The 20070-nt window shown below is 40.1% G+C and overlaps 1 protein-coding gene across 1 annotated transcript in view; it reads right to left on the reverse strand.

Moving 5' to 3' along the window:
* The window catches only part of LOC121953052 (low-density lipoprotein receptor-related protein 1-like), a 125843-nt gene extending 106919 nt beyond the window's left edge, over positions 1-18924 (reverse strand). The window contains exon 1 of the mRNA XM_042499984.1: positions 18306-18924. Within this exon, the coding sequence (XP_042355918.1) occupies positions 18306-18402 (97 nt within the window). The 5' untranslated portion in view covers positions 18403-18924. The remainder of the gene's footprint in view (positions 1-18305) is intronic.
* Between the last annotated feature and the right edge of the window lie 1146 nt (positions 18925-20070).

The following is a 20070-nucleotide window of genomic DNA, read 5'->3' on the forward strand; positions in this document are numbered from 1 at the left end:
TGTAAAATAACAATTGTGGTTAATTTAGGCTATTCATTTGGTGTGACTAATACCCTTTGTCCATCAAAATTTGCGCACGTAGGCCAGCTTTTTCGGCACGGGAAAACCTGTTTCTTTCTGTTGTGTCATCCCAGGAATGCCATGTATTTGACACTCAACGCACAAGTGGAACTGCTTCCTAAGCGGGCAGTATGTCGCTCATCAAGGATAAATATCCTATGTCATAATAATGTTAGCACTCTGCTGCATCTCACTGCCTTTTCAGTGTTCAGATTCAGAAATAATTAAGAATTGACAACTGCATTGCTATCAATAAAATCTAATAAATTCCCATCAAAACAAGGACATAACATTTATCGAGACAACTTTGGAATCACAAGAAGCAACAGTTCTCTCTTGGTTGAGGCTGGCTGTCTTTTCACTCTTCCAGGCCCTGCGCCAAGCTAACACGTCCAAGATCGGTCAGTCCTTAACACACCGACAAAACTGGTATCAACCCTTGATCTAACCTCAGGTACAACAGCAAGCGAGTCAACACCCCTAAATGTTGAGGTAACAGTGGCTATTATAAATGCAGGTTAGAAAAAAAGTTTTAAAAAATTTAAAAAATTAAAAAAGGGGGTAAAACAGAACAGCTACCTTATAATAGGATATTAAGCACATGTCATGGTAATGTTGAGATATCTATTAAAAAATTGCACTACACTTTTTATCATTATCATTCATGAGGCCATAGCGGACCTTGTCATACTGTGGGTTTACAGCAACAGGCGGCATGAAGACACTGAAGGACTAAAGCATCAGCTGCATAATAAACAAATCTTAGTATTTAAGTATAATTTAAGTATAACCTTAAGTATTTGTCCTCAAGGGCTGCTTTCATAAAACATTTCTTCCAAAACTATTTATCTGTTTAAAAAAAACAACTATTTTACCAGTTGACATTTAAAAGAGAGCAACAGGCAACTTCGAACTGTAATTGGAAAACACTCATGGATAGTTCATTGTTTGAATATTTATCACCAGGCTGTGATTGAACTGACTGAATTGAGTTTCTGTATCATCGGAGCTCATGACTCTATACATCTGGAGAGGGTTTTTTTTATACTTTAATTTCTTTCTGTCAACACGGTGAATATCAAATTCAGTGTCTGGACAAGTGTCAACATGTCCATTACTGCCAATAGATTCTTTTTAGGTTGTAAGTCAGAGAATACTCTAATGTTATTGTAACTCCTTGATTATTTAGGCATATAGTATGATGAATAGGACAGAGGGGGGAAGTATGGGATAGACCAGGGGTGCATGATGGGATGAAGGCGGATAAACAGGATGACTGTATTTACATTTAATGCTAGCCTCCGACTCCAGCGGTGAAGGGAAATCTTGAAATGGAGCTCAACCTAAATACCATGAATTCAACCTGTCATACTGCAGCACACATTCACACACTCCCCACTTATCCTCCTCTGTGTACCGCTGTGATCGGTGTGTCAGTGCGTGTGTGTGTGTGTGTGTGTGTGTGTGTGTGTGTGTGTAGGGCATCTTTCTCTCTCTCAGAAGTCACAAGGACTTGAATTATTCATGAAATGCAACCAAGCTTGTGTTAACGTGTTTCCTCTTTGCTCCTCATCCCTCTGCTTTCATGCATGTTTATTGGTTTGTTTGTTTGTTTAGAGGTGTCGAGACCAGCCATCGCGGGTAGCTAGTTGCAATACGTCAGTGCATTGTTTATTTAGACATGCCTTGACTCGATGTGCTGTTAACTTTGCTTCCAATAATGGCCGTGGGATGAGTGCACGCCCACCTCAGCCTCAACCACAAGATGCTGCTGACAGAAATGTATTGGGGACCAGAGGAAGTAGGTCAGGAGGTTAGCTAGCTGAGGGTGAAGGATAAGGGTTACTGTACCAACTGCTCAGCTGTGATGGTTAGAAAGAAGCAAAAGGATTGTAGACAAAGAGCCGCCCTGACAGTCAGTCTCTGGTCATCCATTCTGCTCATAACTCTATGTTGAATATTGTGCAGATTATTTTAAATTGTTTAGGTGTAGGTAGTGAAAAATCTCTTTTTGATTTGTTTTTTTCCTTTCCCTGCATTCTATTTTTCATTGCTATTTTTTTAATCCTTTGTCTTATTTTCACTTGCACGAATGAATAATCTAAAATGCTGAGATGCAAAGCAGCATAAATCACACCTGTGGTCAGGGTGGCAAGTTCAGGCAACGGGTGCATCATATCTCCTTAACTGCATCCACAATTCTTCACCGCATTACTACTGCCAGCACGGTTGGTATTTAAAAAATAGTTTGGTAAACATCCACACTTGCATTATGAAACTGTAGCCTATTCTGCATTTACACTGTGCATATCAGCACAACAGCATTTAATAAGTGGCCTTTACTGCTCAGACACTGAACGCATTGCTATTTATGTTCCAATATATATTCATTTTTTTGCATCTGTACTTACTGATATTCTGTTACATTATTTATTAATACTCTTTATGATGTACATGATTATGATGTGATTCAATGGAGATAACATCGATTGATTGTTCAAATGTGTTTATTAATAGATAACAAGACTCTCCTGCCCTCCTTGTCTTTAATATTATCTTTAATACAGGTTAAAGGTTTAACGGTATTTTAGGGCCATTGTAGGTAAAATTTATAAAAAAAATATTTTTTCTTTTAAAAAAAAGCACATATCAGAGGGTGGTAATATTCTGAGAAAAAAAACAAAGATTAAAATTGTGAATTTATGAGAAAAAAAACTGAAATTCTCTGAGAATAAAGTGGTATATTAACAAGCATAAAATTACAAATTTAAGGAAAAAAGGAAATTATTCTCTGAGATTGAAGTTGTATATTTAGAAGTCCTCCCTAGGTGTTCTAGCAACGTCAAAACAAGACATTAAAACAAACAGGCTTGTTCAGCTATTCTGCTAAAGCTTATGTAAACAGTGTGCATTCAGCCCCTTCATACATGTTAAAAACTGATAACAACAAGTCAGCTAATTCTAAAAAAAAGTAATAAGAGTAATAAGCCAACACCGACTCACACAGGACACAAACCTCAGTCTGCTGTATAAAAGTCCTGTGCTTTATCAATTCTTTCATCACAACGTCCTCCCTACATAGTCTTTGTTACTCTTTGTACTGCATTATCAGACTTTCTGTCAGTTTATCTCTGAGAATTAATCGTGCAAATTAATGACTTTGTAATCTCCAAGTTTTAATAGTCAATTAATAATTTAATTATAATCTGAGGGTTTTTTAAATCATAAATGTACCGCTGTAATCTTGGAAATGGAATATTAGTCCCCTTCACTCTATTCTGTTTTTTGTATTTTGCTTCTTCTTTTTCTTTTTTTAATCTATAATGGCCCTGGTATGCCATTGTAAAAATGGGAAAATGGCAGATCATTAAAATAGATGTTTGATGAAGTTTTTTATGGTTCCTTTCTTTGTTAATCAGACCTACAGTTAACACGGATCCAAAAATTTTAACTAGACAGTGACTCAGAAATAAATGAAACATAAAACTGGGAGTATTGAATACAGATGTATTGAAATGCACACTGACAGTATATCTGAAAAGTGTCGCTTTTTGGCTCATTTTTCCTCAAGATAACCTTGCTTTGGGGTGCTGGTATGTAAGTATTGTATAAGTAGAATAAAGATTTAATTGGACAAACTTGAAAGATCTTTCAAGAAAAAATGTTGACACATTTTTTCACCTATTTTATTTTAACTTTAATCTCTGCTTAACACAATCAACAATTATCTGTTTAAAAATATCAAAGTAAAGCAAATCAGTGATAAAAGTGGTCCAGCCAAACACATTTTAGGTTTTAGTTGTCTCATAGTTTTGTGAACTGGTTCGCAATACAACAGGTCTCAACAGGTTTGTCTTTTGTTTGAATAGGAAATGATGCAAGAAGGAAGAGGATGAAGCCAAGAATAAGAAGATGGTAAACAGATAGATATGAGACAGGATGACGTAAGAGAACACGCTGGATGAACTGCAGCCAGAGAGCAAATGGGGAGGCGGGGAGTCAACTACAAGTCAAAGGGGGCAGGGCTCTCACAGCTGGAGGCAGGCCTGAAGATCTGAGAACAGACTGAGCTGGGCCGGGATACTGAGATGGGATGGAGGAATGTCACACATGCTATCAATGAGCTGCCTGTGTGTTTACCAAAGCGGTGGCTGAGCGAAAATGCTTTGGGTCATCGCCATTTGGGCCGGATTACAAATCCACTGCCCTCTGCCTCCACCGCTGTCTGATGGTCCTCCAAGATGAGCTCAGTGTGGTTGGGAGGAAGAGTCCTCTCCTAGGGCAAACATAAGCCTCGCCCCCAGCCACAGCCCCATTTCCTCTGACACCCACAGCAGAGCTATAAATAAGTTGGAGGCCTGCCCTCTGAGATCAACCAGGGCACTACAAAGCTCCAACAGACACAGAGACTATGGCCTCATCACGCACCACTCCAGGCAAACTTTAAGTGCTGTCAACAGTGGTGCTGAAAGGAAGCTTGAGCATTATGGTATCCAGTCTTCAAAGCCAGCCGCCTGAGATATCCTACCTTCAACCGGAAAGCCACAATTCGAGTGACCTTGACATGTACATCTGCAGGAGCGCCTGGGCTGCTGTTCTGTAACTTTTCCAGTGCTCTGACAGTAGAGGAAGACACGCTTACAAATCTGAATTTCAGAAATCAGTTTACTATCTGCAAACTTGCAGATAACTCAACTGAAATGCCCCCTGAAGTCTGATAATTGACTCAGAAAACTAGAGAAACCTCACCAACCCTGACCTCAAAATCAAAGATGGCTGCTGCACACATCAATTCAAGAATACAACCTGTGGTAATATACTGTTTATTAACACTTCTGTCTTTTTTTTTGTCTAATTAAGACAACTTTACACACAACAATGTCCAACTCCTATCTATTAACAAATTGCACGTTGTTTGTATGTGCAATGCACGGCACAATGCATTGTTATTAACTGGTAGGCTATTGCTAACAGGTATTGCTCGCAACATTTTGGTCTTCTGACTTGTACTGAAACACTGTCAACTCAGGTGTGATGTCATTCCAAGCACCAAATTCTGAGGTAGCTAAATGAAAAGCAGCATGAGCACTAAACACAAAGAACAGCTCAAGCTGGTGTCATTAGTTCTGCAGATATTTGGTCATAAAACCAAATAATCAGACAACCTAAAATTTGTAAACGATGAAGGTACAAGGTAAAGAGTTAGAGGATGGCCAAAGTTATTACAATCCATCCCAAGAAGGACACTAATGCCTGTACTGTCGTGGCAATCCATTCAATAGCCTAATTGTTGAAACATTTTCGCTCAAAGCCATTAATGTCAAACTCATGACAAAAAAAAAATGTTTTTAAAATATTGGGATTCATCTACTGGATACCATGATTGTCTGTCCCAGATATGTGAGAGCTATGACCTATTGGTGTCATAGAGGAAGAGACAGGAGAGCACCAGTCAAAAGGATTCATCCTAAGGGTAAGGTGGATATCTCTAAAATCCAAAAGTTCATTGCAAACCACCCAGTAGCTGCTAAAATATTGTACTGGACTCTGAACATGACAACCTCCTCATGAGATTAGATGAAAAGTCAGAGGATCACCAAAAATCAGTGGGTTTCATCCTCTGGGGACCATGAACGTATGTACAGGATTTTATTGGAACTCATCCAATAGTTGTTTAGATATTTCAGGCTGGACAAAAAGTGTTGGACTGAGGGACAGACATTTCCATCAAGAGAGCCATGCTGCTAGCGTGGCAAAAAAAGCTCATTGATTCCCCCTTTTCTGTGGAGGATTATCTTCAGTGTAGATCTGTCGAACGATTCTCATTTCATAACCCTGGAATCTACCTGACTTCAAGATAACAGATTTGGGTTTCCCCTGCACTTACTGTTAGAGACTGAGAAGGACAGAGGTGTAGAAATTCAACTTCAGCATGGACATGTATTTGCGCATGCACAAAGTTAAAGCTTTTGCATGTCAGCAGCCGCTTTCCTTTACCACACACAAACAATAAACTTCCTCAGGATAAATCCGCTCAGATCTGAGGAGGTGATTCTACTGATTCATAAAAAAATACTGAGGGTAATAAAGCTGGCAGGCCACGCAAAAGCACCAGGTGGGGGCTGAAGTAAGAGCATGGCAAAGTTTTTCAGAGACTGTTGAAGTGCCTGCTGGGAAAAGAAACATGCAGTTTAGTCTACGGAAGATAGCGTGTACTTGCACTAATAAAACATATTTCTCAAGGGGAGAAGACGGCCCTACTATCCCAAATACTCTTCACCGTTAGACATGATAAAGCTTCATTATCTTTTCAAATATTTAGGAAGGGGAGGTTTATATGAGGACAAGATAAACAACCTGAATTGTGTGTAATCAATCTCGACATTGACGCCCATTGACCAAATCTTTAGACGCACTTTATCTTTTAAGAGAGGGCCACAGGCTGAAATAACACTGCAGCGTGACCAGATTAACACTGACTCATAGCTAAATAAATGCGACGGAATGAAACATCAGAAATGCTGCGGGATATTAATGATAAACAACTCTGAAAAGTCTACAAAATATCAAGTGAGAAATGTTTTTTAATATTTTGTCTTCAGCCTGTGGGGTTTGTTTTTGGATTTAGATGATGTAAGACCAAGTTTGGCCAATAATGAGACAGCAAACAGCAACAACAAATCCAAAATGTTAGACTGACATAGAGAAGAAAGAGAGTGGGGCAGGGGTCTCGTTTGCTGACCTTCGGGCTGACCTGAGAGGGTTCTGCTAAGGACCAAAGAACGAGGTGAGAGTCTATCTCGGCTTGTTTAGCTGCGGCCTGCCACCTACTCATCCTCCTCCACAGCCCAGGCACGAACGCCTCAGGAGTTTGTAATGGAAGAGAGTGAGAAGAAGGAAGAGGGAGGGGAAAAAAAGTTTTCCAATTTGTCATGTTACAAAACAGAGGAAAAGAGGCCCCAGCTGTGCCTCTTAAATAAACCTTTCCGGCAGAGTTTGCTGGAGCTGGAAATCTAGTCAGTAAGCGAACAAACTGAGCAAAAGTCCGAATTTAGACAAGAAAATGGACAACGAAATGATTCATGTAAACATAGCAGTCACTATTATTATATCAGTATTTTGAAAAAAAGCAACCAGAGTAAAAGTCCGGGGATGCTTCCGTCATTGTCTGGATGATTAATGATTGTTTCATTTAATCGTGTTTTTAAGAGATGTTTTCTGTGTTTCTGGAACCATCTGTGTGTAAGTGTGTGTTATGCATGCACTTAGAGCTGCGGAGAATTAACATCAGGAATGTGCTCATGTCTGGTGATAGCTGCCAAGTAAAATGGGGCTCCGTCATGCAGGACAACACGGCCCTGCCTGCAAGAGTTTTTTCATTTTTCTTTTTTTTTATTTTACAGGTCAGATCTGAGCACAAGCAAAGTCAATCTAACAGGACTCTCTCTGGTAGTGCGAGGCAGAGCCTATCGAGCCAAGCAGAGTAATCAAATGTGAACTTAATTAAAAGCTATTTGGATGTCTGGCTGAGATTTTACCATGTCTCAACCCCTGAGTGGTAATCAACCACGACTGCTGTTTGTACTAGAGGCAGCGTCGGAGCTCAGAGGGAGGAGACCTACGACCTCCCTCACTTCCACATAAGGATTAAATCGAAATTAAGAGCGGAGTTGGGGACGAAGCAGAAAAGCACAAGGTGTGATCCGCCATTATCAAGCTAGTCAGTTTAGACAAATCCCTTTGCCACACCACCGCCAGAGCACATGCTGCACGAAGCTGCACGGGGAGAAAAATGACAATTAAGCCTACTTAGTATGCTGCCGAGGGAAGCATATTAAAGAAGATTATATGAAATTCTTTAGTGCCTTTTCATAAGACCAGTACAAGTTTCAAGCCTCAGTGTGCATGAGCTCCATGAAACGAGACAAGATTCTCTAGAAGGTTCTCTCACATTCACTATCCATGTGATAAAAAAGCTGAGCAATGATAATGACAGCCTATGCTGTGATCATTAAACCTTGAACAAGCCATTTGATAAGTAACACAGTCAATTTCTCATCACTGAGCTTCTTAGCAATATTATATAGATTTACATTTGAGCCTGACATTTGCTGCCATTACACAATTTTGGAGCACTACATTTGAAATCAGCTAACATGACAGTCAGAGGCACTTTAAAAGAGTTTGAAATTTGGGAAATCTTTTGCTACTTGGCAAAATGTGATGAGAAGAATTTTACAACTTCCGTCAGTCTAGCTTAGCTTAGCATGAAGACTGGAAACGGGGAAAAGAGAGCCTGTTTCTGGCCAAAGGTAACATGTTCTGCTGACATACACCTCCAACGCTCACGAATAAATATGTTTCACATTGTTTATTTGATTTATACAGAAACTGGACTGTAAAAACTACAACTGATGCTTTATATTTTCTTAGGAAGTTATTTCTTCTAGCCAAGAAAAAGTCAGGCCCATTTCTTCACACCTTTTTTTCTTGTACTCTAACCCCTTACCCGAATCAAAACCCAAAACCCCCAATTAAACAAGATACTACACAATAAGTGAGCTCAAGAGTAATCTCTACAAACAGATATCTGCAAATAAATGCAGAATCTGTAGAAAACAGTACGAGACTTTGGTATCGGAGGCGTTCTGGTTTCCCAATGTTGTCTGTTTTTGGTCCAAATAGTATTGACCAATCACTTTCAGCAAACAGTGCGCATTGGGAGGCAAAGATCTGGAATGTGTTGGGTGAATTGAGTTCTTGAAACAAATGGCTAATATCTGACAGCAATTTATATTGTCTTTTCTGTCTAATTCATCTGCATTCATATGGCGATATCTGTTAAAAGAGATTAGCTGGAATTTCATCTGGACCTGCACCAACTCCTTACGTGTGTCTCAAGTTGCTAATTGGACTGTAAACAACAACCACCGTGTAGAAGTCATTGTCAAAATATCTTTTACCCCGATATCTGTTGGCTACAATGGAACCATCAAAATACTGTTTTTTGCCCCCAGAGGCTAAAACATTTTCAGAAGCCGATGGGTTCTGAGATTGGTTTTAAAGAAGTTGGTAGCCAAAATATATTAACACTGACAGAGCCAGGGTTACGGTCTTTAGGATAGCAAAGGGATGGCCAACCTTGCTTTGCCTTAGCCTGCCTCCGATTGGCCCACCCTGTCATTCTTACCCAATCTGACCCTACCCAATCCCACTCCTTTAGCCAAAACCTAACCAGTGCAGTCAGAATAGTACAGTACTCCAACACAGCATTTTCTATTACTGCCACACAAAAAAACACGGTATCTGAGTGCTGTCCTATTTTGACTGCTTTGATATCTATTTTGAGTTTTTCAGCACCCAGTTTTAACAAGTTATATTCTGAGTGAGTGGGTTGTGTTTGATTTTTACTGAACCTAGCCAATCTCACCAACAGAGGCAACTAGTACCAGTAAACTAAAGGCAGGGATGGGTGGGTTATTCCTTCCCAATCCTAGGCTTTGCAAATTTGCCAACTGGTTCCCTGTTTCCAATGGATGTGCTACGCTAAGATAACCAGCAGCTGACAGTAGACTAACATTTAACAGACAGATATAAGTGTGGTATTGATCTTCTTATCTAACATTCTTCCAGGAAGTCAATAATTGTATTCCCCAAAATGTCAAACTATTCCTTCTTTATATTTCAGCAATCTTGATAACCAGTTCAGTCAATTCAGCATGCAAACACACAAGGTGTTCAGAGTACCTCATCATCTCCAAACTATAAAGACAAATGTGATGTTGAGGGACATTTCTCAAATATATTCAATGTAGTAATGGTGTGTGTAGGCTAATAACAGTAGAGCAAACAGTTGCTCATTCTCTTCCCAGAAGCACACAATGCACACAATCAGAGAGGCCACGCTGCCTACACACATGCAGTTGAGTGTGGGAAATCCTCCACAGTAAATGTGAAGATCACCACAATATTCAGAATTACATTCATAGAGATTCATTGGATGCAGTATCACCTTAATGTTTTTTTAGGTATTGACCACAAACATCTCTCAACCACGTTGTGTTTTTGCTCAGGCGGAAAGCAGAAATAATGATTGTGGGTCCATGTGAGGAGATTTCTGCCACTAAGTGAAGGGTGAACGCCTGCTTGAGGGATTAGTGTTACAATTAGGCTTATGTTAAGGTTATGGTTGGGTACTTTGTGTTTAGGATTAGAAGTTTGGGGACAAATCTAAATCACGTTTGCATGAATAAGGACCTTGATGCTGATCCATATGCATCTTTGAAGATGTAATGTTTGCATGTGTAACGCTTCTAAAAAATATCAGTTGTGGGGAATCCTGTTATCGATGTACTGTAGAGAAGAATACGGTCTGTTTGGTTCAATTTTCTATCTACAGGCAAATGGATTCACAAGTAATCTACAATAGGTGTGAGTCTGCTCTGTCACACTTTTGTCCAGGACAAAAATGGATGTCAGTCGAGAAAAACTGTAGCAGAGGCTTAAATGGATGTGAATAACCATATTTGTTGTGTGGGCTGATGCTGAAAATAGACTGCATTTTTTTCCTGCCTAGATTGGTAACATTTTATCTTTAAAAAAAAATACAATTTCTATCTGGGGCTGGGACTGAAATTCAATGATGTTTGCAACAAGCAAAGTAAAATGACACTTGGGATTTATCTTGTGTATAAATGATTTAAACAGATAGGCTCAATCTTAGGCAGCGACAACGGGCAATATAGCCTCCATTGTGCATTGAACAACACAAACAATCCTTTCACACTGACACAGAAGAGCAAGTTAAACCCATGTATGCTGTTGGTGTGAACGGATCAGTGCAAGTCATCCAACCTGACCCTGATACCGCCTAGCCTCGGTGCTAAAGGTTGAACATGGGTTCCTGTTACATAAATACAGAATGGGGAAAGGAAAAGTAGAAATACGATAAGGTTGCACAATTGTTGATGTATACAAACAATACTGCACGTGTGATAAAACCCTTCAAGCTGAGAGAATTACACAATGTCAAAACGTTAGCAGTTAGGTGTACACGTGCAGAACTGCGGTTGCTAACTTGAGCCTTGTGTGAATAAGGTGGTACTGCCCCCCCGTCCTTCACCTGCATACTGCCACTCACATTAACTAAACACACCATATAGAGATCAAAAGGAACTGCAAAAAGACAAAACATTATGGACACACGCAAAACGACAACAAAGTGATACAAAACGACAACAAAGAGACACAACACAACCACAAGGTGACATAAAGTAGCTATAAAGAGCCACAAACCAAACAAAAACCACAGAGAGGCACAAAACAACTTCAACGAGACAAAAAACATTCACAAAGAGAAACAAAACGACCATAATGAAAAACAAAACCACAAAAAGATTAATTATGACATTCAAATCCAGCATAAAGTCTGCGTGATTTGCTCCTGTGTAAAAGAGGTGGTGCGGCCTTTTGCATATCTGTTTCTTTGGGCCCACCGTTTCATAATCCGCCCATGATAACATTCACACTGAAAAACAGCCATGCGAAGGACTGTTGCTCATCATAACACCTTCATCACTAATAAAGTTTCCGATAACACATGCAACTTTCTCTCATTTACACACACTCTTACTCATGCAGATACAAATGTATCTGCTGAATTATAAAGGGAGCATGATCTCTTAAATAGATCATTCCCAGACTGATAATAGTAGCTGCTGATGTAAAACCACACAGTGAAATATCTGTTGCTTCCTCTGTGGGTGATATATCAAGAAAATTGTGTAAATTTAATATTAAAGTGCTTTTGACATAAAACTAAAGTGAGCTTTGGTTATAAATCAAAGCAATGGCTTTCTTCGCACTTGGATTTACAAGAAGTTTAACCAAAGCAGCTATCAAACAAAACATCTGTTTTTACCCCAAAACTATGCATTTGAAGCCTTGCAGAGATTGGATTAATAATCAAATTTTATATTGATACTGTATTGTTAACACGACTCCAAACGAACACTAATGCTACCCCATATCTGCTGGATGTGTAAATAGGCAACTGTGACTAACTTGCCATGTAAACTTAGAAGATAATAATATGTCAGTGTAATATATTTGCAATTGGTTTCTGCTGCCCCCAAGTGGCCAAAAAAAAACATTTTCACGTTAAAAGCTGAAATGTATAAATTTCTCTATGTTAGCTTAGTTTTTTTGGTGTGTGTTTGTCATCTGGTTGTTGTGGTACACAATGACAATGTCATAAGCTTACTGGATACCATTAACCTAAATAATGTAAATATATTTACTTACTTATGAATAATTTTAGACAACATTTGCACTGTCAACTAAACCCAACACATTTGATCAACATTTATGAACAGCTGAATACAGAGAGCTACCACCAAGATAGATATAATGATAACTGTGAATTAAATTCTGAGTTGTCTACTCTCTCTAATTACAAGCACATTGTGTTACTCAACTTTTATTGTACTTGTTTCTATCCTCCACAATGCAGAAAGAAAAATTAGGCAAAAAGGCATCTCTCCCTCCGTGATAAATGAGTAATATTAAACCTTTGGTCATCACCCAGGAGGGATTTCTGTCATTTTGGTCCAAAGAGATAGTAACCACTGAGTCAGACAGGTTTTCCAGCCAATACAGCCTCCACCTAAGCATTTGGTCTTAACTACAAATCAAAGACTTCGGGCAGGTAGGGCTTAGCATTTTCCTAAGTCTGCGATTGCCAGTGATTTTTTCCCCTTATCCTTACCTTCATGTATTGATATTTGTGGTGTCAAAAGTTGCTGCCTAATTTATTGTGAATCCACAGTATATGTACATGTTCATGATGTCCTCCAGCAAGTTTGTGCTCATATTCTTACAGAGGGCCTCCTGAGACCGGATTCTATCTCCTCTCCTTAAATAGCTCCATCTAGATAGTGTTTCTCAATCAGTGGGTCATAACTCTAAAGTGGGTCATGGGGCAGTTCTGACAAGCCTGGCCGCATGTACCCAGACCACTTTGGTGATAATAGATGTCTGCTTTTGAAAGCCTCCAGTAGTATTTTCAGGGCATTATAAAGAAGTCTCTTTTGTATGATCCTTTTCCATTTCTTATATGAGATGAACAGAATGAGTAGGGAGCTGAGTGGGAAATTATCTCTTTAAAATGTGAACATCTACCAGCCACCAAGAGATAAATGTTCAAATTCAACAGATACTCAATAGCAAATCTCTATTTTGAGCCTGAAATCTGGCGGCCACTTTTACATGACTGGTGCTAATTTGCAAACCTGGCTGGGAGCATTTTACCACTGCCAAATAAAAAAATAGTCCAACAGTTTTCGAAATACGCTCATTTAGTTTCTTACTTAAGTTCAGAAGAAAAGATTGATACCACTCCACATATCTGTCCACTGAGTGTGAAGCTGGAGCCAGGAGACAGTTAGCTTAGCATAGAGACTGGAAACAGGGGAACAGCTAGCTTTGCTCCATCTGCCTACATCTCTTAGGCTCACTGAGCCTTTTTGTTTAATTTGCACAAAAGCGTGTAAAAAAAGTGTAAAAACAAATATTTATGGTTTCACAAGGGGTTGTGTGTGGGACTACTTCTTGGCCGGGAGCAGTGACTTCCTCTAGAGGTTTGCCATTGGAACTTTTGGCTGCACCAAGTCAAACCAAGCAGAGTTCATTTGCATTTCCATTACCAGTGTAAATGTGCTGAGATGTGACGAGTTGCACCCAAAATAGACCATCTCCAGGGTCAGGGTCAAAGCGCGCCCAACCTTCTCCAAGTAGGTTGCTGTTGTCACTTTACAAGGGGTTACGTGTGGGGCTAACAAATTTGTTATATAAGGTAAGAATGTTTTTCTTAAGCCATTGAACTCTTGAGCAGAAAAGTTTCCTGATGATTTGTGTTTTTGTTCACTGGCGCTCAGTAAAGACGCTTTGTTCTTTCAACGTTGGATTGTGTTTTTAATGTGTTAACTGGATAATTAGCATCGAGACAGTTTTCTGGTTTCCATTTTTGAATGGGGAATACAGACCAGCGGCATCTACAGTCACAGAGAGTTATTTCCTTGCATGCCGGTGCAGAACGTATGCACTGGTTAACTGTTGGTTGTAGGCTAAGTGCAACGTTTTGGCTCAGACAAAGATGACATGAGGCCATGCAACAATGTGCTTTGTCTCCGCTAGTTTTTTTAATGTTGACTTGGCGTCTCAATGCCTTTAAACATAATCAACTGGAGACAAGCACATTCTCAGCTGAAAGCACCTTCAAGGAAATAGCCCTGTGGTAAGAAGAATAAAATCCCTGCCATGCAGAGTCAAACTGAGTCAAGCCAATCCAAGCCATGTCGGCACATGTGTATGAAAAAGGGCTACATACTTGTCCTCTGGTTACCTTAGAAGTGCTGGTAGAGTGATTTTAATACCTAAAAGGAACCCATTTCTAGTCTTAATGCTAAGATAAGCTAACTGGCTGCTGGCAGGCCACACATTGAACAGATATGAGAGTGGTATCTAGCCTCTCTTTTGTCTCTGTGTAAGACAGTAAAAAAAAAACAAAAAAAAAAAAAACAGATTTTCCAAAATTATCTCTTCATGGCTCAAAATGTAGTATTGTATTTCACTCAATAAAAAAGACAAACGAGTAGCAGGTAACAGTGCTGGGTGTATTTTCATAAATGGATAAACTTACTGTGACCATTACCAATGAATACCTCCAGGGCACTAAAATTTCAAATCAGGTGTGACGCAGCTGTATTGTCAATTGTGTGCCAGTTGGAAATCTACGGCTATGCAGCAGCACAGAGTTTCATTATTACTGTTCAGCCACATAAACCATGGGTGTAATAATGTGAGTGAACTTTACTTAGCCTCGGAGTTGTTTTTCTCCGGGAAAAGCTGCTGACCAAAGTACTGGATTTTATATCTGCTCAGTTATGCAGCCGTGGCTGCTTTTCACTGTGTCATATAACGCATTTAGGCAGTAACCAACACCAACTTTTAGTTATGCATTCATTCAAACCACGTATTTATAGCAGTGTTAAATATACTCTTCTTCTGTTATTTGCATTAGCTGCTTTTCTACATGCACTTTTGGATGTTGCCTGTGTGACATAAGACAAATAGTGACGAGGACCTAACAAATGTACTCTGTTTTTCCATATTGCCCTCAGTTGTCAGTAAACAATAAAGTGGTAACCTTTTGGCCATGTGGATGTCATTGTAGTGACAGTACCACCCCAATAACAACCAAATGCTGGGCCAGTTCTGAGGCCTCCACCAAATGTTAGAGCAGAGAAAGCCCACAGGGGGAAAGTGCCAGGAGAAGCACTGGATGGTGAGTTAATTAAGAAGCAGCCAGTGCTACTAAATGAATTAACATCTAAGGGAGGAAAAATAAGGAAACGTGAAATGAGGAATGACGCACTTCAGATAGAGATGGCTCACTTCAAAAGCATTTAAATGAAAGTGAGAAAAAAAAAACACCTGTCCTCAGTGACAAGATGTCAAATACATTTCTCCATTTTTATTATCACAGGAAACACCACTTAAAGCCTGAGGGGACAGCACTGTCCATTTCTGAGGACCTGTGATCCCTCTTTGAGGTGGCGTTACAGTGCTTTCATGAAGTGAAACCATGCGAATTCTTTCATTAGGGCCTTTTCCAGCGGGCCCCCAATTAGCAGCGCCTTCTGAACAATTTGAGGCTGTTCGTGGAGGTCTCCACTGGGAGACAAAGAGCAGTTTAGACCCAATTAAAGCCAGGGTTTGTTGGTGGCCCTGGGTCTTTGCTCTGGCTACAGTACACAGACAGTGAGAGCAAATCTTTGCTGGTCTAGAAAATGGAAAAAGACGGGTTCCAGGCAAGTCTGGAAAAAAAAAAACTTTACAAGTAACATATGTGGTTCAAAGGGGCTTAAAAATTAAAGAGGCAATCAAAGAGGTCAAAAAAGCAATTTAACTTTGCTTGAAAGCGAGTCTAGCTTCCTATGTTGATTTGTCGGCTAAGGTCTGGTGAGGATTGCTTCAAATTTGGGGCGTCGCAAACACAGGCAGGAGAAATCAAAGTAATTGGGGAAATCTCACATTCAGTCTGACGGATTAATACACATTTCAGTATGTTTCCTTGAGAGGCTCTGTCGAGCACAGCGGCCTCTGCATCCCACTGGGTTTTCAAGTAAAGCTAAGGTTTGGCGATCTCCTCTGGTGTATTGCACAAGGCTGACTCATCAAATCAAGGCATTAGGACTGAGAGGGAGGAAAATTTCACTGAAACAATAACAGTGCGCCGAGGCAGAAACGGTTTGTTTTAAAGGCAGTGTTTCTCAGCTGTTGCTGTCAGGCTGAAGAGGAGGAGGAGGAGGAGGAGGGAGAAAACTGCAGGTGATTGCAGGCTATCCAAGTCTGTCTTCAAGGTGGTAATTTATGTGGATTTTGCTCCCTAAGAACCTCACAGCACCAGATTGCCAAGTGCAATGAGATGACTTCAAAGGCTGAGGGAAGCCTTTATGGCTCAACGATGAATCTCACAAGATGCAGCCTGTGGTTTGAGTCAGTCATGCATGTTAAAGTCCAACTGGATTTAATGAAATATTAAATTTAGAACCCTGATTATCTTTACAGCGATTGGTGGTCTGTATTGGAGACATTTTCTTGCACTAAAAGCCATCTTCTATTCACAGGTCAGGCGTTCCCAAGATGAATGAGAAGCATTTGAACAAAAAATAAACTCACATTCCCGTTTCACCTGCAAAAAATTTAAGAAATCCATCTGCACCAACTCCCCTTTGATGACGCCCTTTTCCTTTCTTACCAAACAGAGGAGCGCGTGAGTGGGACTGTGAGGCTTAATAGTTTCCAGAAGTTGTTCCAGCCTGCGAAGGTGTGTGTTTGCAGGGTCGTAGGGGGGAGCTGTTTTGACTCTATCTTGCCCTGCAGATCACAATATGACTGTCGGTATTCAGGGACTCCCAGCACTGTGCAGCCCAGGTGATAAGCCGAACAAACAGAATGAATAGTGACGCAGTGCTACACATGCTTGTCAAAAGCACCACGAAACATCTGAGCTTAGAGAGGAAAAACTGACTGAGATGACTGCATGTAATCCACAGCATCAGCCTCATGCACTTTCCAATAAGAGATCAAAACCACAAACACACTTTAATTTCCCATCATATGATTGCGGATTAATAGGTGAGAACAGAACAAGTGTAGGACTAGACCAGCATTTGCTTCTCCCTACTCTTTTTCGGACATGAAATGTCAAATTTATGATGCTTATTGAAAATCTGTTATGTATGTTCCGTATTATTTTTGCTTGTGTTTTTTTTTTATGTACATAGAATTCTTTAAATAGCGTTCGAAATAAAGTATATTTAATTCAATTCAGAGTAATAGAAAGAAGACTGGGGAATGAGATGCACTTAAAACTGGGAGTTCGGGGATTTTGAGCATCAAACAGTAAATATCTGAAATTCTGGTGAATTTTGCACCAATTTTTTATGCATGTCTTTTTTGCATCAATTTATAGTGTAAATGTCTTGAGTTTGTCATTGGGAATGCAAATGTTCTTTATATTGAGGGGGAATTGTCCCCTATGTCTTCCCCTATAATCTTCACCTGTGTATGGAAATATTACAGTCGATTTATTGAGGAAAAGCACAACTGCTGTCATCACATCAGCACACTACTCTGTTAGATCTGTTGAACGTGAACTGACTAAAGCTCAGACACATTAGATTCACTCCAGCTCTCTGCAGAAGGCTCCAAAAGCTCACATCTTTAAAGTCATGACACCATGAGCCTGGATTTGGATCTGATTGCTTAAGAAGGAAGAATAAGGAGGAAGAAAGGAATGCATCGATCTGTAAACAAGTGCTTTCAGGTAGTTAGGGCCTGTGCTGCGATTTTTCATCAGTGAATGTCAGTGTAAATGTGTGAGAGCGCCTGTATCCAGCGGAGGGCAGGAGGAAATGTGCGATCGCTGCTGTGACATTGCAATATTCACATGTGGCACTGGGAGACAGAAACAAAAGACCGCTTTAATTGTCTCGCATCGGTTTCATCCCCTCCACGTTGCTCCACTCAGCCGAGCAGTCATTCCTTCAGGGCACAGTCTACTCTCCTCTCATGCAGACACAAAAAAAAAAAGACACTACTAATCCTGTCCTGTCATAATAATCAACATGCACACACTCATATAGTTACATTTTATACTCCTTAAAATCAGCTCTGCTTACCATCAATAGCCCGTGCCGGAGCGAATACTTCCAAACTGTGCAACAATCCCAAGAAAAGCAATCCTGTTGCCAACATGTTGGCCACGGTGCGCAACATTGTAGCCTATCTTAAAAGAATATTAGTCATCAATCGCCCCTTGGTCCTGTCAAAAGCTGGAGGTTGCAGACAGGCGACGACGTGGAAACCGTGCCCAGGCGGTGATGCTCCTCAGTGGAAATCCGCTTTCTGAGTGCGCAATGACAGAAGATGCTGCCCACTCGGAGAGTAATTTTTTTTTTTTTTTTTTTTTGTACACTGACAAGACTAGAAAAAAAGAGCCGAGGCTTCTCTCAGCCCGGGGTTTCTTAGGGGCTCCTTGGATGCATGGGCAGCCCTGCCACAAAGGCTAGCAGGCTGAAGTGAGCATCAAGCTAGCCTGGCTTGCAGACAGTCGAGATGAAGACAGAGAGAGCTGGCGCCTGTAATCATGCAGTTGTCCGTCTTTTGTTCTCCCTGCCCCAGTGAGAGAAGCCGCAGGAGGAAATAAAGTAGTGGATCAAATGTTGCTCTCCTCCCCACCACCTCTGCTGCTGCTGGCCGCAGATTGAGCCTGAAGCCTGGAGCTCAGTCAGTCAGCGGGCTGAGTGACGTCGCAGCAGCAGCGGCTCTGCTGGCCCTCCCCTCTCTCTCCCTCTCTCTCTGTCTTTCTCTCCAGAACCCGACACCCCACCATCCACCTCCATCAGATCACACACTCTGCTGAAAACTTACTGCAACACTGTCTCAGGCCCAGGTTTATTTATAAAGTGCGAATGCCATGATTCTTTATGTGCTTATTTTTTTCTTACCCAGTGTCTCTTCTTTAACTTCAAGAACTTTGCTGTGATAATGTTGATGATGAATATTATCATTACTGAAAAAAAGACTAAGTAAAGTAATAATTTTTAAAAAATATAATAATAATAATCTCCCTCCGGAGCTTTGCTATAAGGCAGCTAAGTAATTTCAATCAGTGCTTAGACACTGGAAATTGGGGAATAAAATTAAACTTGTAAAAATAAACAAACTTAAAAAAAAAACAAAGTAATCAAATTATAAAGGTATTTATCAGATTGGTCAAATGATAGAAGGTTTGATGTCTCTAAACATATGTACATTTAAAACATGGGACAGACTGAGAAAATGGGCCCCTGGGCTTAGATGAGCTAAAGGCCCCGCTGCCTCTACAACATAGGAGCAGAACACACAGGAGACTCTCCTGGTGGTTTTACTTCTTTTTTGTTGTTTTGTGTCTTGTTGTAGCCAATATGCATTTTGTTTCTCTTTGTTTTTTATAGATTTCGTTGTTTTTTTGTTTGGGTTTTTTGGTTGCTTTGTGTGCCTTTGTGGTTATTTTGCCTGTTTTTGTAACTAATTACTGTGTCTCTTTGCAGTGACATTGCATTTCTTTCTGGTCTTTTCTGAAGTAATGTTAAGACTTTTTCCGGTTGGTATTATGAGGGACATTTTGCAGATGAACGCCGGGCCGCTGGGCCTGTGCCCACTACGTCCATCCATTCAGTAATCCATCCATAATTTAACAATTCATGTAGACTGCGAAAACCAAAATAAATCAAAACCAACATGAAGAAAATGAAATGTATATTAATGATACAGTGAAATAATTCATTCAAGAAGACGCTATTGCTCTGCAAGGGTGAAATTCACAAAATCAGTTTGAGCACACATCTTAAAAGTAGGGAAATCATTTCCTGTTTTCCAAAGTAATTTAACAACACCATTTTG

Source organism: Plectropomus leopardus, chromosome 2 (assembly GCF_008729295.1).
Source record: "Plectropomus leopardus isolate mb chromosome 2, YSFRI_Pleo_2.0, whole genome shotgun sequence".
Classification (NCBI taxonomy): domain Eukaryota; kingdom Metazoa; phylum Chordata; class Actinopteri; order Perciformes; family Serranidae; genus Plectropomus; species Plectropomus leopardus.